Source organism: Canis aureus, chromosome 1, assembly GCF_053574225.1.
Source record: "Canis aureus isolate CA01 chromosome 1, VMU_Caureus_v.1.0, whole genome shotgun sequence".
Lineage (NCBI taxonomy): Eukaryota > Metazoa > Chordata > Mammalia > Carnivora > Canidae > Canis > Canis aureus.
Window position 1 is genome coordinate 86,516,942 of NC_135611.1, and position 25,236 is coordinate 86,542,177.

A 25,236-nucleotide genomic window follows, 5' to 3' on the forward strand; every position below is an offset into this window, starting at 1 on the left:
ACGTTTCTTAGGGTGTTTTCAGGTGACTCATTGGCACAATTACTAAGTATTTCTAGAATCTTACTTGTATTTATTTATTTTCTTTTTTAAGATTTTACTTATTTGTTAGAGCAGGCATGAGCAGGGGGAGAGGCAGAAAGAAAAGCAAGCTCCCTGCTGAGCAGGGAGACCACGTGGGGCTCCATCCCAGGATCTGGGATCACAACGGAGCCAAAGGCAGATGCCCAACTAACAGAGCCACACAGGTGCCCCAAGGTAGAAAATGTGTTTTATTTTATTTAATAAAGATTTTATTTATTTATTTATTCATGAGAGACAATGAGAGGCAGAGACACAGGTAGAGGGAGGAGAAGCAGGCTCTTTGCAAGAAACCCAATGTGGATCTCGATCCTGGGAATCCGGGATCAGGCCCTGAGCCAAAGGCAGACACTCAATTGCTGAGCCACCCAGACATCCCAGAAAAATGTGTTTTAGAATATATACTAAACACCTAGTTTCTAAATTGCACTTATTTTGATAGTTTTAAGTATTTTGGATTCAGTCTTGACTGAAAAAGGAGCATGCTGCCAAAAACTCCTTTAAAGGTGAATGAGTATTCTGCTTCTTTGTATGCGTTATATACTTGGTACCCATAAAGGATATTGAAGTAAGTTTAATTTTCCTTATTTTGGTATTGATAACACCTCTAGGGCTACTGAGCTATTATATAATTGACCATCTTTGCATAGTACTATTACGGTGATTTCCTTTAGGTCCGTCTTTGGGATATGTTGCATTCATGGCCCCATTGAACAGAATTGACCTAATGTCAGATTTTTCACCCTGCTTTTTCACAATGGAATATCTTTGCCTTCACTTGTGACTTTGGTCCATTCTGATCTTTCCTACTTACTGCTGTTAATAATTAAAAATCTACTTTGTCTCTTTGGTGTTAAGCTCTGCTGTAAATCTAATTTTTTGTTTTGTTTCTTCTATAAGTTTATTTTTTTTTTATTTATTTATTTTTTTTTTAATTTTTTCTTTTTTTTTAATTTTTTATTTATTTATGATAGTCACAGAGAGAGAGAGGCAGAGACATAGGCAGAGGGAGAAGCAGGCTCCATGCACTGAGAGCCTGACGTGGGATTCGATCCCGGGTCTCCAAGATCGCGCCCTGGGCCAAAGGCAGGCGCCAAACCGCTGCGCCACCCAGGGATCCCATATAAGTTTATTTTTTAAAAATCAGGCTTTAATTTTTATAACCAAAGATAAAAATCAAAAGTAAGTTTGTTTAGGGGTGTCTGGATAGTTTAGTCAGTTAAGCACCTGACTCTTGATTTTGGCTCAGGTCATGATCTCAGACATGGGATCAACCCCCATGTTGGGCTCCACACTTAACAGGGGAATCTGTTTGAGATTCTGTCTCTCCCTGTTCCCCTCCCCTCTACACTACACTCTGTATCTCTAAAATAAATCTTTTTAAAAAGTGAGTTTGTTTTTTTAAATGGTGTCGAATCAGTCTTTTACATTTTATGCAAACTCTCATTTTCAATTCTTTTTCATTTTTGAATGCTTAGAGATTTGTTTACTAAAAAAAAAAATAATCTCTTGGAGGTATTGTTATCCTGAGTCATTGAGACTTCCAGAAATCTGACTGCTAAGTAGATGTGCCTTTAACTAACTGGAATCATTTGGAGATTTTCTAAGTGACATGATAAATCCTGACTTCTATAAAACTGGATGGGTAATAGTACTTTCCCAGATTTATCCATGAATGAAGCCAAATTCAAAGCAATTCATTTTTGACTTTCGAATGTCGTTCTTAACCTGAAGTCTAGTATATCAAAATTTAAGTGGTTTATTACATACCTACTTACGCTCCAAATTGGGTAAGACTTTAAGTCAGCATAGATCCTACTTAGAGCACAGTAGTCAAAATATTGCTCAAAATGAAGAAGAGATTTAAGCATTTTAAAAATGTTTTCTCTAAAAAGACTGAAGACTAGTTCTCTTCATTACAACAACTTGAACCCTAAAAGAAACAATTGTCCTTCTTAGATGGTGGTAATGTGTATTGATATACATTACCAAGAAACTATTAGAAAGGACATAAAAGGGGATTTTTTTTTTCACTAAACTGTTATTACATCAGGTATTGACAAGAGTCATTTCAATAATCTGTCAAAAGAGAGGAAGGCAATATAGTAGGTCATTCTATTTAGAGACTTTATTATTTATTTATTTGAGATTTTTATTTTATTTCTTCATGAGAGACACGGGGGAGTGGGGGCAGAGACACAGGCAGAGGGAGAAGCAGGCTCCATGCAGGGAGCCTGACATGGGACTCCATCCCAGGTCTCCAGGATCACACCTTGGGCTGAACGCAGCGCTAAACCACTGAGCCACCGGGGCTGCCCTAGAGACCTTTTTTAACCTTAGTTTTCCTGTTTTGCTGAGAAGGGACTCAGATGTTCATCTTTTTTTCCTTTGTCATTGTGCAGGGAAAAGTTATCAGGAGAAGCAGGTTCTTAAATTATTAATTCATACAATTTTAGGAAATTGCTCCTGCTATAAGTGAAGTAACTTTAAGAGTCTCCTGCCAAAAGGAAAACCTTAATTTTCACAATGGACCATCTGTTTAACATTCAGTTGACCCTTTATTTGTGAATTGATTTTGAGAGGGGCAAGATTTCTTCCTCCCTAGAAGACTGTCCTTTTCTGTGCTTCCTGACACTGAATGATTCTGGGTAACTAGCTCTGCTTTTCCCACCTGCACCCCTCACCCCAAGCTAGGTTCATAGGTTTTTATTATACTGCTTCTACTTTGCTCACATACAAAAACCTAAGTAATTATCACAAAACATATCTGCTTTCTTTTAAAAATATAATTTAGTAAACTTTTGTGGGAATCTCTCAGGTGTAGAGAATTGAGTTAATTTTATTAATTTACTAAGTCATTCACCCAGAAAATATTAAAAACCCTATTATGTGTTGGGTGTTCTGCTTGACACTATAGGCCCAGTGGTAAACAACCAGATAGGATTTTTTTTTGAAGATTTATTTATTTTAGAGAGGTGGGGAGGGAGGGGAGAGAGAGAGAGAGAAAATGAAACAGGGGAGGGACAGGGGGAAAAGGACAGAGGGAATCTCAAGCCCACACCCCACTGAGCATGGAGCCAGAGGTGGGTTCTGTCTCTGCCCAACTCGGTTTCTCTTGATTTCACACTATTCTGAGGTCAAAACCAGCAGTCAGGCACTTAATTGAGCAAGCCACCAGGCATCCCAGCAAAATGTGATTTTTGCCCTGTGGAGCTCAGTATACTTCGTGGTACACTGTCATCATCAATCTATGAGCATAAGCCCTACTTGTGTTTCATTTACTTTTTTTTTTTGCAATCTCTTTTCAGGTTCCCCCTCCATAAGCATTTACTCCGATACTCCTCTTTAAATATATATTTATGTGTGGTTGTAATTTTACATTAATGGTAGTGTAGATCTCAGCTTAATCGTTTTTACCCAGTACGGTATTTTTAAGCTCCAGCCAATCATAGTCACTACTTCTAACTCTGCCTAATATTCCATTATCTGCATCCAAAACATTTACTTTAAGTCATTACCTGGTGATGGAATCTATGTTGCTTTCTATACCCTGGTACAAATAATGCTGCAGTGATCAAGCACCCTTGTATGTATTGCTTAAGGATCTCTGCAAGTATTTCTTTGGAGTACTTACCCATGAGTGGAATTCTGGGTCATAGATAAACAGAATGGCTTATCAAGCAATTCACAAAAAGGTTCCTATTTTCCCCTATTCTTACCAGCACTTTATATTACTCAGCTTTCTAATTTTTATTTTTCTTGTAGTTTAAAAATAGTATTTCTTGCATTTCTCTGAGAGTTGGTAAGAGTGGCCTTTCTTAATTTACTTGATAGCCTCTTCCTCCTGTAAATTGCCTACTAATATCTTTTGCCCATTTGTTCTCCTGAGTTACCTTTTTTCTTGCTTTTGTAGAAGTTCCTCATAGTTAAGGTATTAACTGATAATTTTAGATGAAAAAATCATTACTCCCAAAGCATTTTTTACTGAAGTGTTTATTTGAATGAAGTTAAAACCTGCCAATATTTTATCTTTTACAGACTTTTGTTAAGTAATTTTGCCTTTTAGATCTGTTAATCCATCTGGAGTTTGTGTTCTCCATATATACAGAGAGGCAGAGCTCTAACTACTTTTGCCTATGTAAATATGTAAAATTTTCCAGCAAAACCTACGAAAGAATTCATCCTTTTTTACTGCTTTGAGAAAACCAGCTATGTCATAGGAGACTCATTTATATATAGGCCTGTTTATAAGCTTTGTATTCTGTTACAACTAGGTCTGTTTGTTTCTGTGTCAGTCTATTACTTTGGCTTTGCATAGTCTCTCTTAGTATGTAGTCTCTATCTTAATTGCAGATACCCTGCAAATACATGCATACTTCAGCTCTTTCTTTGCAGAATTACCTTAAATTTCCATAGATTTGGTGTGTATGGGGAGGTGAGTATGGTAAAAAGCTTTTTTTTTTTTTTTTAAGGATTTTATTTTTAAGTAATCTCTACACCCAGCATGGGACTTGAGCTTACTACTCTGAGGTCAAGAGTTGCATGTTCTACCAACTGAATCATCCAGGCACCCACAGTAAACAGCTTTATTAAGATGTAATTCTCGGGACATCTGGGTGGCTCAGCGGTTGAGCACCTGGCTTTGGCTCAGGGTGTGATCCCTGTCTGGGGATCAAGTCCCACGTCAGGCTCCCTGCAAGGAGCCTGCTTCTCCCTCTGCCTGTGTCTCTGCCTCTCTCTCCCTCTTTCTCTCTCTCTCTCTCTCTCTCTCTCTGTCTCTCATGAATAAATAAATAAAATCATAAAAAAAAAAAGATGTAATTCTCAGGTCACCTGGGTGGCTGAAGCAGTTAAAGTGCCTGACAAAAAAAAAAAAGTGCCTGACTTCTGTTTGCTCTCAGTAAATTAAAATTTACTTAAATTCAAGTCCCACATTGGGCCCTCCATGCTGGGACATAGAGCCTACATTTTAAAAGGGGGGGGGTATGTAATTCACATACTATACAATCTCCTTACTTAAAATGTGCAGATAAAGTTCTGCAACCATCACTCAAAAATTTTTGGAGCATTTTCATTACCCCCAAAAGAAACCCCGTACTCTTCAGCCATTACTCCCCGCCCCACCTTCACAACTTACATAGTCCTAGACTCATCTCTATTAATTTTCCTATTCTAAACATCATATATTTGGAATCATACAGGGCAGCCCTGTATGGGTGCTCAGCGGTTTAGGGCTGCCTTCGACCCGAGGCATGATCCTGGAGACCCGGGATGGAGTCGCCTGCATGATGTTTCATTATATGAATATATCACATTTTGTTTGTCCATCCATCAGTTGATGGACATTTTGATGGTTTCTACCTTCTGGCTATAATGAATTATGCCACCAGAAAGAGTTCAAGTTTTTGTGTGAACGTAGGTTTTCATTTTTCTTTGTTATGTACCTGGGAGTGAATTGCTTGATCAAATGTTAACACTCTGTGCTTAAACTCTTTAAGGAACTGCCAAACTGTTTTCCAAATTAGTTGTTCCATTTTACTTCCCACCAACAGTGTATAAAAGTTCCAATTTCTTCATGTTCTTGTCAACTTTGATCTTACCTGTCTTTTCTGTTTCCACCATCCTAGCAGGTATGAAGCGGTATCATTGTGGTTTTCATTTGTTTCCTTAATGACTAAAGATGTTGAGGGTCTTTTCATATACTTGTTAGCCATTTGTATCCCTTTGGAGAAATGTCAGATCTTTTGTTCATTTTTTTTTCCAATATATATCTTTTTAAAGATTTTATTTATTTGACAGAGCAAGCAGGGGGAGTGGCAAGCAGAGGGAGAAGGAGAAGCAGGCTTCCCACTAAGCAGAGAGCCAGGACCCTGGGATCATGACCTGAGCTGAAGATCAGACACTTAACAGACCGAGCCACCCAGGAACCCCTGTCCATTTTCTGCCTGGATTGGGTTTTTTTTTTTTTTTTTTTTTTTTTTTTAAGATTTTATTTATTTATTCATTCATGAGAGACACACAGAGAGAGAGAAAGGCAGAGACACAGGCAGAGGGAGAAGCAGGCCCCATGCAGGGAGCCCGACGTGGGACCCGATCCCGGGTCTCCAGGATCACACCCTGGGCTGCAGGCAGCACTAAACCACTGTGTCACCGGGGATGCCCGGGTTTTTTGTTCTTTTATGCTACTCAAGAATTTAATTCATGTCAAACTTACTTAGTTTATCGGGGCTTTTTATTTAAAACTTTTTTAGTTGTAAAAACTATGTATGTCTGTCCTTTTCATGGTAGTACTTTGGGTTTTTGCTTATCTCTTTCTGTTCTTCAGTCTTGTGTGGGTCTTTCCACAAAACCGTATTTATGAGTTCAGGACCCAAAACTCATCCTGCCACACATAATCGGTTCTGTCACTTACCAGCTATGTGACCTTTGGTAGGTTGTATAACTTCTCTGTGCCTCTGTTTCCTCAGATGGAAAATGGGTGAATTGATAGTCCCTATGTCAAAAGGTTGTTGAAAGGATTAAATGAGTTACTATATGAAAACTGTTGAGAATACTGCCTGATACTTCACAAGTTCTCAGTTAATGCTAACTGCTGTTAATAGTAGAAGGCTTTTCTAAGAGTCAGCTTTTGGGTCTGTTGATATCCATTGTTTTTTGTTCTCTATCTTGTTGATATCTCCCCTTAATTATTTCTTTGTGTTTACACTCCTTGAGTTTAACACACTGCCTAATAGTCAAAGCTGGACATTTGTAATGATAACTATAACTACTTCAGGTGTATCCTACAACCCCTAATTTTATGGTGGTTACATCTGATTTATTAAGTCATGGTTATATTTTTTTTCCATGTCTTAAACTTATCAATATTAATACCATTCTGAACAAGTGACCAGTGCCTCAGCACATTTTTCACTTAAATCCCTAACTCTTCTTCCAATTCTCTTTATATTCATATTCTCCAAAGTTTTGATTCTGGATTGTTTAGGGATATACTTTCCTGCTTTTTTTTTTTTTTTTTATCCTCCATTGCTTGCTTTAAAACAAAATAAAACATTATGTGAACTATTCTTTATCATACCTGAAATACTTCATAGAACTTCCTTGGGTTTATTTTTGTCCTTGCTGGAATTTCTCCAAGACAGTCTCTGGGTTTGATAAGCCTTCTGAGTTTTTTTTTTTTTTTTTTTTTTTTTTTTTTTTTATTTATGATAGTCACAGAGAGAGAGAGGCAGAGACACAGGCAGAGGGAGAAGCAGGCTCCATGCACCGGGAGCCCGACGTGGGACTCGACCCCGGGTCTCCAGGATCACGCCCTGGGCCAAAGGCAGGCGCCAAACCGCTGCACCACCCAGAGATCCCTGCCTTCTGAGTTTTAGTATGCCTGCAGCTAAAATTTATTCTTTCCTTATATTAAAATGTTATTTTATCTCTGTAAATTATAGGCTCAAAGTTGTGGGGGTTTTTTCTTTCTCACTTTAAAACTATCTCTCCAGTATCTTCTGGTTTCTAGTGTTGGTTTTGAAAAATCAGATATTCATCTGATTCTTTCCTTTGTAGGCAGTCATTCTTTCTAGAAACTTTCATATTTTGTTTCTGTCAATCTTAACTATAATTTGTCTAGCTGTGAGAATTTTCTTAAATATCTGTTTGTTAGTCTGAGGCTGGATTTTTTTCTTTAATTCTGATAAATTCTTAGATTCTTACCTTTATTTTTCCCTTTTCTTCCCCTTCTAGGACCTTCTTACTATTGATAGTAGTATTTCTACTTTTATCTTCCTTAAATTTTCTTTTTTTTTTTTTAAATTTTTATTTATTTATGATAGTCACACAGAGAGAGAGAGAGAGAGAGAGAGGCGCAGAGACATAGGCAGAGGGAGAAGCAGGCTCCATGCACCAGGAGCCCGATATGGGATTCGATCCCGGGTCTCCAGGATCGCGCCCTGGGCCAAAGGCAGGCGCTAAACCACTGCGCCACCCAGGGATCCCCTTAAATTTTCTTTTATATTTTCTGTATCATCATCCCTTTGTCCAAAAATATCCCTATTTAGGAATTCCTCAATCTGATCTTTCAGCTCACTGATACACTCTTCAGTTATCAATTCTTGTACCCAATGCATCAAGTTAATTTTTTGCTTTGGATATTGATTTCTTTATATTAGGGATTACAGTTGGATTTTTTCTTTTTTTTTTTTTTAATTTTTATTTATTTATGATAGTCACACAGAGAGAGAGAGAGAGAGAGAGAGGCAGAGACATAGGCAGAGGGAGAAGCAGGCTCCATGCACCGGGAGCCCGACGTGGGATTCAATCCCGGGTCTCCAGGATCACGTCCTGGGCCAAAGGCAGGCGCTAAACCGCTGCACCACCCAGGGTTCCCCTGGATTTTTCTTTATGACACTTTTCTACTACCTCTTCAAGTATTCTTTTTTTTTTTTTAAACCAGTTTGTTATAACTTTTTTTTTAAGATTGTTTTTAAGTAATCATTTCTATACAATGTGAGGCTTGAACTTACAACCCTGAGATCAAGAGTTTGTATGCTTCACTAACTGAACCAGCTTGGTGCCCTATTTTAAATCAAGTCTGTGTTGCTGCCTTATATATACCAGGCTTCTTATTAACAAAGTGGTAATTTGCAAGTTTTTATTATTAAATGGACACCATTTGCCTGGCTTAGGGCATGGAGGTGGAAATAATTTCTTTCACCACCATGAAGAAGATCTGGTTGTCCTTTCATTAGACTAGATTCTGGCACTGCACCTTTTCTCCTGCTTCTCTCATTTACTGTTCATTCTCAGAAGTAACTCTGCAGTATTATATATGTTCAGTCAGCCAGATTTATTTTACTTTTTTTTTTTAAGATTTTATTTATTCATAGAGACAGAGAGAGAGAGGCAGAGACACAGGCAGAGGGAGAAGCAGGCATCATACAGAGAGCCTGACGTGGGACTCGACTCAGGGTCTCCAGGATCACACCCTGGGCTGCAGGCCACGCTAAACCGCTGTGCCACCAGGGCTGCCCCAGCCAGATTTATTTTAAAATTACTTTATTTTTGGGCAGCCCGGGTGGCTCAGTGGTTTAGCGCTGCCGCCTTCAGCCCAGGGCCTGATCCTGGAGACCTGGGATCGAGTCCCACATCAGACTCCCTACATGGAGCCTGCTTCTCCCTCTGCCTGTGTGTCTCTGTGTCTCTCATGAATAAATAAAATAAAAAATCTTTTTAAAAATAAAATAAAATCACTTTTATTCTATACAAAAGCCTTCATATTCAGGAGATAAATTACAGGAACATAGCTGTGTACAGCTTACTTATTATTAACCAAGCTTTATTTATTTTTTTAAAGATTTTATTTATTTATTCATAGAGACAGAGAGAGAGGGGCAGAGGCACAGGCAGAGGGAGAGGGAGAAGCAGGCTCCATGCTTGCTTGGGGGCCCAACCTGGGATTCTATCCAGGTTCTCCAGGATCACGCCCCAGGCTGCAGGCGGCGCCAAACCGCTGGGCCACCAGGGCTGCCCTAACCAAGCTTTTGATAGACTATTAAGGATCAGCCGTTGTGGCTACTAAGGTAATTGGAAGCAGAAATAACCATAGGCAAATTATTTTTTTTTCCATAGGCAAATTATTAAGCAGATAACACTGATAACATTGTACATTCTTCCTCCTCTTTTTTTTTTTTTTCTACGTCATCTCCTTCTCTCGAACTGACCCTTTAAACTTTCTTTCCTGCCATCCTCTTCACCTGGTCCTATATCCTCATGACCAGGAAAATGAATCTGAATCTGTAGCCAAATCCTGTAATAGACATCACTGATTTATTACATATTCTCTGCCTGCCAAGCCTTAGGTATGCCCTTAGAATCCTTCTCAGTACAGTATTTCAGGGAATCAATTAGAGTTACCACTAAAGATGACACCTGGTCGTTGCTGTTTTATCAGACTCTTTTTTGAAGTAGACTGTGACATTAACTTATTTAGGCTATATTTGTTTTGAAGGTTGAAAAGGAATAAAGGTAGAATAGCAAGTAAAGGTGACTCCTAATATCCAAGAGACACTTTCCTGCTTTTCTCTTAGTCTTTTTTTTTTCTCTTAGTCTTTTAAAGCCTTATATATCACCTCTATCTTTCTCTATCTATATGCTGTTTCTGCTGCTTTCTACCTAATCGATTTACACTGGAAAATTAGGACATGTCTTTTGAACAAGATTTTGATTCTGTAGTGAGTGAAAAGGACATTTCTTTCTTTCCAAATATTCTCACTTCTTTAGTCTCCTGAGGTAATTTTTTCACATGTATAATTGCATTTTGTCTGATGGTATAATGTATGTTTTTTCCCCATCCTTATGTTCAGATATTTTTGTAGAAAACTAGGTGTTACCAAATCTCTAGAAGGTGTTTGTTTTGAATCCTTCTTTCTAGAACTAAGCAGTTGTTACCTACTGCTAAAAAGAGACAGGAATTTGAGAAAGGACAAGATAAAAAATGATGTAAGGCAAACAAGTACTACTCTATTTTTGTTTCTGACTTAGTGTCAACTAGGTACTTTAAAAATATTAATGAAAAAGACAGTGTAGGCCATCCTTAAGTGTGCCAACTGTATTGCCATTGCTGTAGTCTATGCACCAACTATGTCATTGTATCTGTTCTTTACAACCAGGCATTGGCCTCATCTACTTAGGAAGACCATGAGGGTTGAAAAGTAAATAATTTGCCCAAGGGCAAAGAGCTTGTCAGTGGTAGAGTTGGGATTCCACCCCAGCTGTCTCAGACTTCAAACTTTATAATCCTTCCCATTTGATCATATAGGAAATTTTAGCAGATTTTATCTTTTTTTTCATAATAGACTTTATATTGTAGCCTTTTTAATTTGAGTAATAGTTACATATAGACCTATATTTTAATGTTTTATAGGTTATTTGAGCCACTGGCACTATGGCTAAAATGATAGGCTTCTGAGACAATAGCTTTCTGAGCCCCTGAGGCCATGTAGCTCAGCAGTATAGGACAGTGGTTGAGCCAGGTGTCAAATCCTGGCTCTCTTGCTGCCTCGCATTGTGCAAGTTCCTTTTCTCACATCAACGTACAGGGTTGTTTTGAGGATCAAGTGTGGTAATACAGAATAATACCTAGCACAATGCCTGACTGATAGTAAGCACTTCATTTATGGAAATGAACAATGTATATGGTACTGCTGTGTATTTACTATATCATGTAAATAAAATACCTAGCTTCTCTATGAAAATCTGAGAATTTTCACTGACTTAACCCAGAAATTATACACTACTCTAAAAAACATTTCATACTTCTTACGTTATCTCTGGAGAAATAACAAATATGACCTCAATTCTTCATATTAGTTTTCATATTTTGGTTAAATATTCTAATATATAATCACTACTATTTGAAAAATCCTGTAATACTTGATTATCTCCTGGTGAATATTTGCCTCACCACAGGATTTAAATTATTTCTAGAAAGATGCCAAAAATCTGGGCTAAGGATACTGGAAATAGCAGTAGACACTGAACACCAGTAGAATTTACCAGTGTCTTTGTTTTAACCTTCTATTATATGAAAATGCAGAATCCATACTCAATAATTAAAACATTTGCTATCTCCTTCTCTTTTTCAGAAGATGAATAATCTTTCATTTAGTGAGCTGTGTTGTCTCTTCTGCTGTCCACCTTGCCCTGGAAAAATTGCTTCAAAATTAGCATTTTTGCCACCTGATCCTACTTACACTCTGATGTGTGATGAAAGTGGAAGCCGCTGGACTTTACATTTGTCGGAACGAGCAGACTGGCAGTATTCTTCTAGAGAAAAAGATGCTATTGAATGTTTCATGACTAGAACCAGTAAAGGCAACAGAATTGCCTGCATGTTTGTGCGTTGCTCACCCAATGCTAAATACACTTTACTCTTCTCACATGGAAATGCTGTTGATCTTGGTCAGATGAGCAGCTTTTACATAGGACTGGGATCACGGATTAATTGTAATATATTCTCATATGATTATTCTGGATATGGCGCAAGTTCTGGGAAACCAACAGAGAAGAACCTCTATGCAGATATTGAAGCTGCTTGGCTTGCTCTTAGGACAAGGTAAATCATGATTGGGAACTGTTTTCCACATTTATTATCATGATTAACTAAAATTGCCTTATATTATGTAAAAAAGAATAAAAGTTTTTATAACACATGTTTTGAAGTACTAAGAGGTTGTATTTGCCAGTACATACCCTATGGACAGTTAAACTCTTAGATTGTAATTCTAAATGTTTTTAAAATAGCATGAATTTTTAAGATCGAGCTCATTTGTGTCTGTTACATGTGTGTGATTTTTCTTTAAAATTCAATGACAAATGTTTGGTTTCACAGACTTGTGGAGTGTGATAATAAAATGTTATTCAAAGTTGGAACATTTCAAGGGAATGCGAGAAAACAGCTACTTAGTTAATGATTTACTTTATCATTTAAGAGTATAAGAGGCTAGATTGTTTTTGATAAAATCGTAATCCAAGGTTTGCATTATTTTATATAATAATCTCTTAGAAATGTGACTTAAAGATATTTTATTGGAACTATTTTTTTTAAGGTTTATTTATTTATTCATGAGATACATAGAGAGAGAGAGAGAAAGGCAGAGAGACAGGCAGAGGGAGAAAAGCAAGCTCCATGAAGGGAGCCTGACATGGGACTCGATCTCAGGTCTCCAGGATCAGGCCCTGAGCTGAAGGTAGCACTAAACCGCTGAGCCACCCAGGCTGCTGCGCTGGAACTATTTTTAAAGTATTCATTCTAAAGAAGTGGGATTTTTACTGTTCATTCTGGACTAATAAAATTTGGAGAGACAATCTCAAAAAAAAAAGTAATTTTACAATAAATCATTTAAGCGATTACCATATTCTTTAACAATACATTTTTGTAAACTAGAAATTGCTTTCATCTTTCCTAGTCCCCAATATTGAAAAATATTGCAATTTCATAGACTTCAGGGTTTTCATCAGATGGTTCATATACAATAAAAATGTCTTAGTTCAAATTATTCTTCATTATCCAGCTGATAAGCTGCCTCACTTCAAAAGTATTTTATTTTATTTTTTTTTTTTTCAAAAGTATTTTAGACTAAAGTTGAAGCACTCAAAAAGAAAATTTATCATTCCTTTTTTTTTTCATTCTTAATTTATTGTTTAAATATTAGTGGTTTCAGTTAGAACCTCCTTATTTTGTTAATAGGCATAACCTTTTTTAGAAAATACCTTTAGAAACATTTTATTCCTCTAAGATACATAATGAAACTATCTTTTTATAGCATTTTCATATAAAGGGGATTCTTAAATCACTTGAAATGATATGAAAACATACATGATGAGTAAGAAAAGATGGTAAATAGTATAAGAAGTAGGTAACAAGTTGTGGGGGACAGGGAAATGGTAAAAATTCTTAACTTAAATTCTTTAACTTAAAAACTGCCTTAAATGACCAAAGTCAAACGCTGCTTTATGTATAATGATGTCAGTCCCTTCAATCTATAAACAAAAATAAATGAGTTCCTACTTTCCAGACTTGGCCAATTGAATGTAGTATATAATACCTGTCAAGAAAATATGATAAATACTTTGAAAGAAGATTTATTGAGGTATAACTCTTTTAAAGTATAACTTGACTGGATTGGTACAGTTTTTAAGGATGCTAAGTTATAGCAGATAGCCTTCATTATTAATGCTTCCCAGTAACATGAAATGATAATTTTATTCAGCCAAAACATACTAGTATCCAATTCAGTTTTCTGGGTTTATGTAACCAAAACAAGAAAAACACTCATGTACATGGTTAACTTTTTCCTGTTTTTCATCTTGTCTGATACCAGTTTGAAGGAAACTATAAAATAATTACTAGTCTTGGGATCCCTGGGTGGCGCAGCAGTTTGGCGCCTGCCTTTGGCCCGGGCGCGATCCTGGAGACCCAGGATCAAATCCCACATCGGGCTCCCTGCATGGAACCTGCTTCTCCCTCTGCCTGTGTCTCTGCCTCTCTCTCTCTCTCTCTCTCTCTCTGTGATGACTATCATAAATAAATAAAAAATTAAAAAAATAATTACTAGTCTTGATTTAATTCATCTTTTTAAACATACCTGATGACCATACATACTTGATAAATGAGGAACAAGGGCAGACTAGATAAATTTCTAAATAGTACTATAGTTTTTGAGCTCATTATCTGTGTACCTTAATGAAAAAGTCATTGGAGGTATACTTGGATGGCTCAGTGGTTGAGACTCTGCCTTCAGCTCAGGGCATGATCCTGGGATCCAGGATGTAGTCCCGCATTGGTTCCCTGGGAGGAGCCTGCTGTTCCCTCTGCCTGAGTGTCTGCCTTTCTCTCTCTCTCTCTCTGTCTCTCGTAAATAAATAAATAAAATCTTTAATTAAAGAAAAAGAAAAAGTCGCTCGACAAGGAGTCAGGGTACCTGGGTTCAAATTATAGGTCTTCCACTTACTCTGACTTTGAACATATGCTCAACAAGCAGCTAAACTAGATTAGATGGTCTTTAAAGACCTAAGTTATGGGGAATCCCTGGATGGCTCAGCTGTTTAGCACCTGCCTTTGGCCCGGGGCACAATCCTGGAGTCCCAGGATCGAGTCCCGCGTCGGGCTTCCGGCATGGAGCCTGCTTCACCCTCTGCCTGTGTCTCTGCCTCTCTCTCTCTCTCTCTGTCTCTCTCTCTCGATGTCTATGATATAAAATAAATAAAATCTTTAAAAATAAAAAATAAAGACCTATGTTGTACTATTCTGAAATTCTGTTACTGCTTTGAGTTTTCTGATGCTAAATTGGCAGCTGCTTCTACTCTGGAGCTTTGCCATTGCTAACATTAGTCTAAAACCCATACTTGGGATCCCTGGGTGGCGCAGGGGTTTGGCGCCTGCCTTTGGCCCAGGGCGTGATCCTGGAGACCCGGGATCAAATCCCACGTCAGGCTCCCGGTGCATGGAGCCTGCTTCTCCCTCTGCCTATGTCTCTGCCTCTCTCTCTGTGTGACTATCATAAATAAATAAAAAATAAATAAAAATAAAAATAAAACCCATACTTGACACCGACCATGCTGCATTCAGCTAGTAGCAATCGTACAGCCTCAAGAGTTAATGCTGATGCTGCAGAAGTTCATTTCATAATTTCTTTACTCCTATGAAGAATTACAGTCATGTCTTTGTAAAGAAAAAAGCTTTTCTAAGTTTATTTACAATTAGAGTCAGTCTAGAGTAGATGGAACCCAACCTCTGGGATATATTCAAATGCTTATGTATAACTGATTAGAAGAAATGATGGGGAAGTATGTCATTACGTGAATAGTCAAAGAGCCCTGGGCCCCTGGAAAGGGCCAGAGGAAGCAAATGGGATTAGTCTTGCTATTTTTTTCATTCTTAGATACTTGGAAAGCTCCGTTAGCTTTTCCGAAGACCAGAGGCTGTTGTGCAAATGGCCCTTAGCATCCAGAAGTGACTGCTGTCAGACTTCTAAAGAGGCAAAGCATATTTGATCTCACTCTAACCCTTAACCCCACATTCATTAATTCCTGTAGCACCTCATTTCTTTTCTTTTCTTATTTGATTTATTTATTTATTTATTCATTCATTCATTCATTCATTCAGAGAGAGAGAGGCAGAGACACAGGCAGAGGCAGAAGCAGGCTCCTTGCAGGAAGCCCGACGTGGGACTCGATCCCGAGTCTCCAGGATCACAACCCGGGCTGTAGGCGATGCTAAACCGCTGCGCCACCAGGGCTGCCCAGCACCTCATTTCTATTTGCAGTATTAAAGTTGGGACAGTTATACCATGGACAAGTAACAGTGCTTGGAACATAGAATATATGTGATATATTTGAGGCAGTGAGTTGACATATTTCAATCAGCATTTTTAAAGGGAGTAAAAATACTCTGGAGTTTTTAGCATGAAGTCTATTCATAATTAACTGAATCATAAAGCATTTGAAATTCTCACTCATATTTTTATCTTTCCAATCAGTTCATTTCTATTAATAAGAAAAGGCAAATTTCAAGAAAAATAGTCATATGCTTTCAGCTAATATATATATGTATATATATTTTTTATCCCATACAGTAACTATATCTAGCAATTTTCATCAGTATGACCAAATTCAAAAAATAAAATAGCCACTTTTGATGTCTAGACAAAGAACTTTTTTACATTGAATGGAAAATAATGTAACTTTTGTTACATTTAATGTCTATTAAACATCAATCCATTAAAATATTAGTGATGTAATATGTTCAGGATTAGTCAATAGTGTGCCGTGTCAAATTGCATAAATGATTTAATGAATTCATTTAAGTTTGAAATTTTAAAAGATCTCACCAAAAGATGAAGCAGATGAAATAAGCTAAGAATATAGATTTTGTTTTTTGTTTTGTTTGTTACAGCATTAAATATGATAATGATGGCTAAGAAACATTTAAAATATAAAGTTGACATTGTCTTATTCTGAGTCATTCTATTATTAGAAGTCCTTAGAAAATGACTGAATATTTCATACCAGTCCAACTCTGCCTTTTTTTTTTTTTTTAACTTTGTAGATACGGCATTCGCCCTGAAAATGTGATTATATATGGCCAAAGTATAGGGACAGTACCATCTGTGGATCTCGCTGCTCGGTATGAGAGTGCTGCTGTTATTCTCCATTCTCCTTTGACTTCGGGAATGCGAGTTGCTTTTCCTGATACCAAGAAGACCTACTGTTTTGATGCATTCCCAAAGTAAGTATCCATATTCAAGATTGTTTAATTCAAAGAAAATTTAAGGGCATTTTTTTTCATCACTTAAGGCATTCATAATACAGTTCATTCAGCCATGAACTTCTAATTTACATATATTATAGAAATTGTGAAAAATTAAAGTTCATAAAGGGTGGTGGTAGTAGCCCAGTTGGGAGGCTGAAACATTTGAGCAAGTAGCAATCCTGGTGAAAATAGCTGAGGGCCTTATACCCCAGAGAGTGGTACTAGTAGTATTAGAGATAAGAGAATGAATTTTTTTAAGATTTTATTTATTTATTCATGAGAGATACAGAGAGAGAGGCAGAGACACAGGCAGAGGGAGAAGCAGGCTTCATGCAGGGAGCCTGATACAGGACTCAATCCCAGGTCTCCAGGATCACACCCTGGGCTGAAGGTGGCGCTAAACCGCTGAGCCACCCAGGCTGCCCGAGAATGAATTTGAGAAATGAAATTGACAAAACTGAGTGTCAGAGTGAATATAGGATGCTAAACAAACGACCGTGACTGTAATTCCTAGAGTTCTGACTTGAGCTGCTAATGAATAATAGTACCATTCAGTGAGACATAATACTGGAATAGAGGAAGAGTAGAGGGAAATGAGACATGTGTGCATAAAAATTAGTGAATGGTATCTAATTAATGATAGCTGATTTACAAAAGAAGTCAGTTACAAAAAAGTTGTGTCTAGAATTCATTTGAGTAAGTATTGGCACTTCAAAGTCTGTAAACACAATGTTACACAAATATGAAAGGAGGACTACTTTTCAAGAGAATATGGAAGTTCCTCCAGCTCTTCAGAATTGGAAAAAACTGATGGCCCATATTTCTCAAAGGGAGAAGGCAAGAAGTGAGAAGCTGGCAAATTTCAGTCTTACTTCTTTTCCCTAATTGGCAGTAATACAAAGAATTTTTTGAGAATGATAGATGGGCCAAAGGCCAGAGTCCTCACCTGCTAATTTATAAAAACAAGGGTCATTTTTTCTTTTTTTTTACAAGGGTCATTTTAAAAGCAAATATTTTCATCATTAGCCAGTAAGGGGTCACTTTTGTAGGGAAGCTAATGGTGGGAGTATATGAGCTGTGGGAGATTTTTTGTTTTTACATTAATTTGGCGGTGGTTTCTGTTTTAGATAATGGTTTATTGGAAGGTATGTGTATGATACTGCTTCTGTCTAACTGAACTTTAGGATTGATTGGGAGTATTTGGGTTAATGCTTTTGCCAACTTAAATCTCTGTCCAGCTCCCTCTTTCATTTCTGCTACACCAACAAAAAGAGCAGCACTTAACTGCAAGCTAATTTATTGACTTCCTCCCCCCTCTCTTTTCTTGCAGCATTGACATTTGAAGAAGAACATACTTTTTAAATTTTTTTTGTTATTTTTTGTTATAATTCCTTTATTATTGAGCATTTGATAGCAAATAATACACCCAACCATTTTTCCTTACCAAATGCCTTGAATTACTTCATTGATTTCCTCTTTTTTAAGATTCTATCCTCATTTTATAGTTACAATGCCTTCTATCTGGAAAGACTTTAAGTGTAAAAATTTGTAAGTTCGCTTTATGTCGTTTATGTCTCCTTCAAGTTGTCTTTTTAAAATTGTCTTGATCTCTGTCTTATATTTAGTGTTCTCTGATGTCTGATAATTCTAAATTGTCTGTTCATACATAAGAGTGAAGAACTAAAGAGCTGATCTGAAGCACCGTGGTGTTAAGTCTTGTTGATTGTGAGCTTCACTGTACAGTGATCTGGTCAAATCAATTACTTGGGGATCCCACCCTGTGACACTTTCTCTACTTTTCCTCTTAAGGTGGATAGAGTCTCCAACAAGGATTCTTTGTAAAAGTTCTCCGTGGAAGATTGAAGGCCTGGCTGCCAGCATTCTGAAAACTCAGTACAGAAAATGGGTTCATAGCGGCAGCGTGTGTGTTTACTTGCTCTCTCTGATGCCTCTCATCTTAATCTGTGCCTAGCAATTCCCTTAGTCCTCAAAAACCTCCATTTTTGGGTAGAGTAAAACTAACCAATCTACAGAAGGAAAGGGAAAGAACCTGAAGGAGAGGGACCTAACTATTTCTTAAACAGACTCTTGAATCAATTCTATAGATTCCTGTCATCTGCCTTCATCCCCATGTCAGTTCCTGCCTTCTGGGGTATCCCATGGGATAAATTAGAATGTTTCTTCATTTTAACATCTATTCCCTTAAAAATGGTTTTCTCCCTATTTTTGTGATATCCCAAAACAATACATTTTGCTGTCATTTTGGTAGATTAAGAGGAAGGAAAAAAATAATGCATACAGAGAGGTATAAAGTTAGCACATACTTGAATGGTCCTTAGTTTCATCCTCTACTTCCAACCTGTTTCTCTATGTTAAGCATTGTACTAGGTTGACAGTAACCATTGAGTGATTTCCTCAAAACAGAAGTGCATGAAGGTAGCTTCCTCAGGTAATCTTAAAATAAGGAATCTATAAAATAAAATCCAAGAGACATCATTTCTTCAGAATGTATTCAAAAGATTGTTCTGATATTTGAATGATCTACCAGTATATCACAGAAAAAATTTCACAATCCTTTTCTAGCTAATTCGTTGACTTTCTCCCCCCCCCCCTTTTCTTGCAGCATTGACAAAATCTCTAAGATAACCTCTCCAGTATTAATAATTCATGGGACTGAAGATGAAGTAATTGACTTTTCACATGGCCTCGCATTGTTTGAGCGTTGCCAAAGACCTGTGGAGCCTCTGTGGGTTGAAGGGGCAGGTCACAATGATGTGGAACTTTATGGACAGTACCTTGAAAGGTTGAAACAGTTTGTGTCACAGGAACTGGTAAATTTGTAAAATATTCTGTAAATTTGCATACTGGTTTTCTTTTCTTGCTGAACTGCACTCTTTGGTAAATTACATAAAACCTGAAGGTTTTGTTTGCAAATCATGTCAGTTGCCTTCATAAATGTACAGGTAATGATTTGTTAACAGACTTAATGAAGGTTTTAATTACCAGAACTAGAAACTGGAAATAACAGTATCATGCAGTCAGGCTGTGTAATTTATATTTTTTCTGTGAATTTTTTTTTAAACATCAAAATGAGTACTGTATGAAATTTTAATTCTATAAAATCAAATGCTGTAAAAGTATTGCCAAATGCTTTTGCATATCAGAAATAAATTTATAAATATTTTTAAAACATCTCAATGTACTAAATCTTATCCAGGTATACAAATGTAATATTCTTTCAATAAAAAGCTGTATATCTAAAAAAAATTCAAGTACTCAGAATAAACTGTAAGAAAACATGCAAGTTCACTAGAGATGACCTAAACCCTGTTGTACAGGGATCGAGGTTTAAACAGTTATTTTATTGTAAAATACATTGAATTTTCTGTATTCCCTGGTTATCATACATTTTCTCCTTTAAAAAAGAAATGTAAGTCTTAATTTTTATGCCATCTATTAATTTACCAACTAGTTACCTTGTAAATGAGAAGTCATGATAGCACTGAATTTTAACTAGTTCTGATTTATAGGTTTGGTACTATGAGGCAACTACTTAAAAAATCTCATTTTGTTATTTAAAAGGCATTTAGAGCTTCAAGAATGATTTTGTACGCGATGTTGTTTTAAATTTTGACTAATCTCATAGAATTGCAGTACACTTTATTATAAGAAAACCTGAGAGTCCGTTAGATGTTCTTTAAGACCACAAACAGGCTGGCTATTTGGTCATTTTTCACTTTGGCTCCTTTTAATAGGACCTATTGTTTTAGATTACTATATGAGAATTTCATGGATTCACTCCTGGATGCAGGATATAAGAACATTTAATTCATAACTTTTATATTAACCAATGTAGTAAAAAACAGAGCTCACACACAAAAACTAAGTTGCCTTTCCTTGAATGAATCCTGCCTGAATAAAACAATGAAAGAAAAATAAAAATAAAATTAACGGTATGTAGTCTAATTTGTAAATGAATGAATATTGAAATAATACACACTGTGGATATATTTTAAGGCCTTATGTAGTTTTAATTGTTCTGCTTGTTCTGTGGTTATGTCTAAGACTATAGTATATGATTCTCTTCAAAGTATATCAAGTATTGTGAATGCTTTGGTTCAGATGTGTCAAATTAACAGTAAAACAACAAATATATCACCCAGCTGTGCTTGTTTGCCTTCTTCCATGCTTTCCATCCCTTACCATAAGGACTGAAAACATTCACCATTTATCTTTATAGAATATAGTTGTGTGGTTTTCTCAATTTTATCATCACTTCTCTTTTTGGAGAGGTTTTTTTCCTTCTCAAGATTGTTGTGGAGCCTGTAAAAATTCCCTTTTTTGTACACCACATACCCCAGAGTTTAGTTAAGTGTTTTCTTTGAATACCTGTTAAATTTAAAATTCTGATCATACTAATTCAGAATTCATTCATTCGTTCAACAAATATTGAATGTCTAAATCATCTAATACCCTATGCCAGATAAAGGTAGACATTGGCCATGTCCTCATAGACTTCACAGTGTAGCCAAGGAGACAGACACCTTATTGCACAAGTATTTGAATAATGGCTGAGGGAGATTTGTAGCTCATTATAACAGGTTAAATGGTACTATTGGGAGGGAGATATGAGGGAAAGCGCAAGAAGGAGTTTCACAAAGAAGTGATGTTTGATAGGAACTTTGAAGGATATCTCAAACGACTAAACCTAGTGGCCAGGGGAAATCATTGCTGGCTGAAGGGAACAGTACGGGGAAGCCCAGAAAAAAAGACAGTGCATTTTAAGACTGGCCAAAAGTCAAGGGGAACAGATGGCATAAAGATGAGGCTGGCAAATTAGTGAGAGGCACAATCATACATGGTGTCACGGACCCTAGTAATTAGTATCTGAGGTACAATAAAAGGCCATTGATAGGAATATGAAATTGCATTTGCCAAGATTTGACAGATGAAAGAAAAATGGATATTTTTAGTTTGCTAAAAATAACATGTTAGTCTCTTGTCATTGGCTGTAATTTTAGGGTGTGTCATGGGGACATAATCTCATACGAAGGGCTAGTCAAACCATACCTATAAATATTAATATCATTTCAGGATATTCATAAATTAAAGCAAATCTTGGGATGTTTTGCCAAATTGAAAGGAGTCCCACAAACTAAAATCCAAAAACCAACTGAAGAATTCTGTAACTAAGGAGTGATAGCTCTGTGTTCAAATATTTCAGACAATTTATTCTTTGGACTCAGTACAAACTAGGTGAAAGCTCCAAAATGACAGGCTAGAGCTCAGTGTAAGAAATAACCATATGGTTATTTGTCCACAACAAAAAGGGATTGCCTCCCCAGGGTCAGAGAGGTTCTTAGCACTGGAACAGATCAGAAGCTGAGTGACCTTTGTCACGGTGCTACAGAAGAAATTCCAGATTTATTTTTTTTTTAATATTTATTTATGATAGGCACACAGTGAGAGAGAGAGAGAGGCAGAGACACAGGCAGAGGGAGAAGCAGGCTCCATGCACCAGGAGCCCGACGTGGGATTCGATCCCGGGTCTCCAGGATCGCGCCCTAGGCCAAAGGCAGGCGCTAAACCGCTGAGCCACCCAGGGATCCTGAAATTCCAGATTTAAATGTGAAGTTGAACTGGATGGACCATGTAATGTCCCTTTTAAGATTTTATATTCCATTTAGATTTCTCCTATCTTCTCAGAGCATTGCCTGCCTTGTGGCCTCCAGAAGGCAGTATCGTATAGAAGAATTGGCAAGCAAATCCGGGTTCTCATCAACTGATACCAGTTAGATCTGTGGCCTTGCCAAGTCACTTCTCTGGACCAGTTTACTCATTAGAAATGAAGAGATGGAATTGATGGATTGATGTGATCCCTTGTTTCTAATGTAATGAAAATCTCAACCCCATTCACCTGTAAAAATTCATACCCATTTTTAACCTGGACTAGAGTAGCCTCAGATAACTACTGTCTTGGCTTTTGTGTATACCAACATGGTACGGTTTGGAGGGTAACAGTAATCCTGGGGAAATGGTCAGCAGTGTACATAACTCCTGTCATATCTTTGAGTACAAAATGCAGAATAAGAACTTTAATAGAGCAGCCCTGGTGGCGCAGTGGTTTAGCACCGCCTGTGGCCCAGGGCCTGATCCTGGAGACCCGTGATCGAGTCCCATGTCGGGCTCCCTGCATGGAGCCTGTTTCTCCCTCTGCTGGTGTCTCTGCCTCTCTCTCTCTCGCTCTGTGTCTCTATGAATAAAAATCTTTAAAAAAAAAAAAAAAGAATTTTAATACATTACTATAATCTATACACGTTTCCAGACTTCTAACTTACTAAGAATTTGCCACATCTGTGTCCTATCTAAGAATGTAGTACAGTAGCTTTTCTTGGTGATTTCTATAAATGTATAGTCATTGCTCACTTTAAGAAAGCTTGAAAAAGGAAAATAAAATTTTAAAGTTGCAAACTGACATCAACTGTCCAATAAATAGAATGTTCTTGCTGCATTTAAACATTCTACATGACAAAAATTTAACTTTTCAAGAACAGGTATTGGAAAGCCAGACCAATTCCTAAATTTTAAAAACTACAGACATGAAATAAGTTAATCCCTTCATTTTACAGATGAGGAAACAAACCCAAAGAAAAGAAATAACATTGCCAAGATCTACAATATAAGTGTCATTAGTTGTACTAATTTATCTTGTGAAGACCAATCAAATTTATCTGGACTAATGTACCAATGATTCTTTTTAATTATAATACAACAAACTTATTTGCTCTCCAATATTAATCATGATTTTATTTTGTAAATGGCTCTTTAGATTTCTCCTTGTCACCTAGTCATTGAATACTGTTTGTAGGTTATCCCTTTCACATTTAACAAATTAATAGTTTAAAGTATTTTAAGGGCAGCCCGGGTGGCACGGGGTTTAGCACTGCCTTCAGCCCGGGGCCTGATCCTTGGGACCGGAATTGAGTCCCATGTCAGGCTCCCTGCATGGAGCCTGCTTCTCCCTCTACCTGTGTCTCATGAATAAAGAAACCTTTAAAAAATAAAATGGGCAGCCCGGGTGGCTCAGCGGTTTAGCACCACCTTCAGCCCAGGGCATGTTCCTGGAGACCCGGATCAAGTTCCACGTCAGGCTCCCTATATGGAGCTTGCTTCTCCCTCTACCTGCGTCTCTGGGTCTCTCTCTCTCTCTCTCCCTCTCTCTCCTCTCTGTCATGAATAAATAAAATCTTTAAAACATAAAATAATAAGGTATTTTAATACTTGTCCATTTTCCCTAGGCTCATTAACAGACATTTGATTGTTAAAACCTAGTGAAGATTGTGAGTATTGTCATGAATAAACAGGTGTTTACTCAAGCAACACATTTACTACAAATTATAACAATGAGAAAAAGCAATTACATTGAGAAAAGCATTAAAGCAGTTATTACTAAATAGTGATGGGTGGCCTTTTAATTTGTTGCCTTAATTTTGTTTTTTGTTGTTGTTGTTGCCTTAATTTTAAATGGGCGTTATATTTAAATACTGTGGTAGCATCTTACATTCCCAGTGATAGTGCCAAGTGCCCAGTAACCAAAAGAGGAACCACACATATGAAACTTGGAATTCTGTTTTGAGTTATAATATGCAGAATGAAGAGAGAAGACATTTGTCTACTACATCTCTAATAGATTATGCATCTGACTGAGTAGTTGAATGAGTAATACTAAGGAAGGAAGCAAATACCTCCAGCCTGGAAATGACGCACTAGATATTAGTTTAAAAAAAAAGTAAAGCATAGTCTTTATAGATGTCAACCAGCTAAAAGCTGTTAAATTTGTTCTTTCATTAGAAACCTGATGGACTTGAAATTATTTTACTCTTTATCTTGTAGGCCATGTACTAAATGTGCACAATATCATTTTAACATAGAATGTTTTAATAGTATGCTTTAAATGAAATCCTTGTATTAGAAACCTATTATAATAGGGAAATGTTTTTAAATAATTTGTGATATTTTGTGTCTGCTGATAAAATGCTGCCAGTATCCTAAGTTATTCAAGATTGTGGGGGTCTTTTCCCCCCAAAAAATTACTGCTGAAAGCAGTATATTGTACTGAGGAAGGAAGAAGGGTAGTGAGTAGGTCTGTGGAGTATCAGAATTTTAAAATTCTCTGCTCCAAATTATTTAAAGTATGATGGATTCATGGACTAAATCAAGATTTATAATTAGCAATTTACAATATAAATCTCAGCTCAGATAAGACTTGTGTTTGTATTTAGACAATTTCAAATTAGATATATTCAAGTTTAAAAGTGGCAAAATCCAGAGATCATCTAGATTGCTTCTCCAAGTTA

The 25,236-nt window shown here is 36.9% G+C and overlaps 1 protein-coding gene across 4 annotated transcripts in view; it reads left to right on the forward strand.

Moving 5' to 3' along the window:
- ABHD17B (abhydrolase domain containing 17B, depalmitoylase) overlaps positions 1-21,041 on the forward strand; it is a 54,354-nt gene extending 33,313 nt beyond the window's left edge. For 3 of the 4 annotated variants that reach the window (XM_077907112.1, XM_077907096.1, XM_077907108.1), the window contains exons 2-4: positions 11,712-12,181; positions 16,676-16,855; positions 19,503-21,041. In XM_077907112.1, coding sequence (XP_077763238.1) covers positions 11,715-12,181; positions 16,676-16,855; positions 19,503-19,722 — 867 coding nt within the window. In that variant the 5' untranslated portion in view covers positions 11,712-11,714 and the 3' untranslated portion in view covers positions 19,723-21,041. Of the gene's footprint in view, positions 1-7,290; positions 7,454-11,711; positions 12,182-16,675; positions 16,856-19,502 lie in introns of those variants that run through there. The other variant, XM_077907099.1, reaches the window with a different exon arrangement.
- Positions 21,042-25,236: the final 4,195 nt, after the last annotated feature.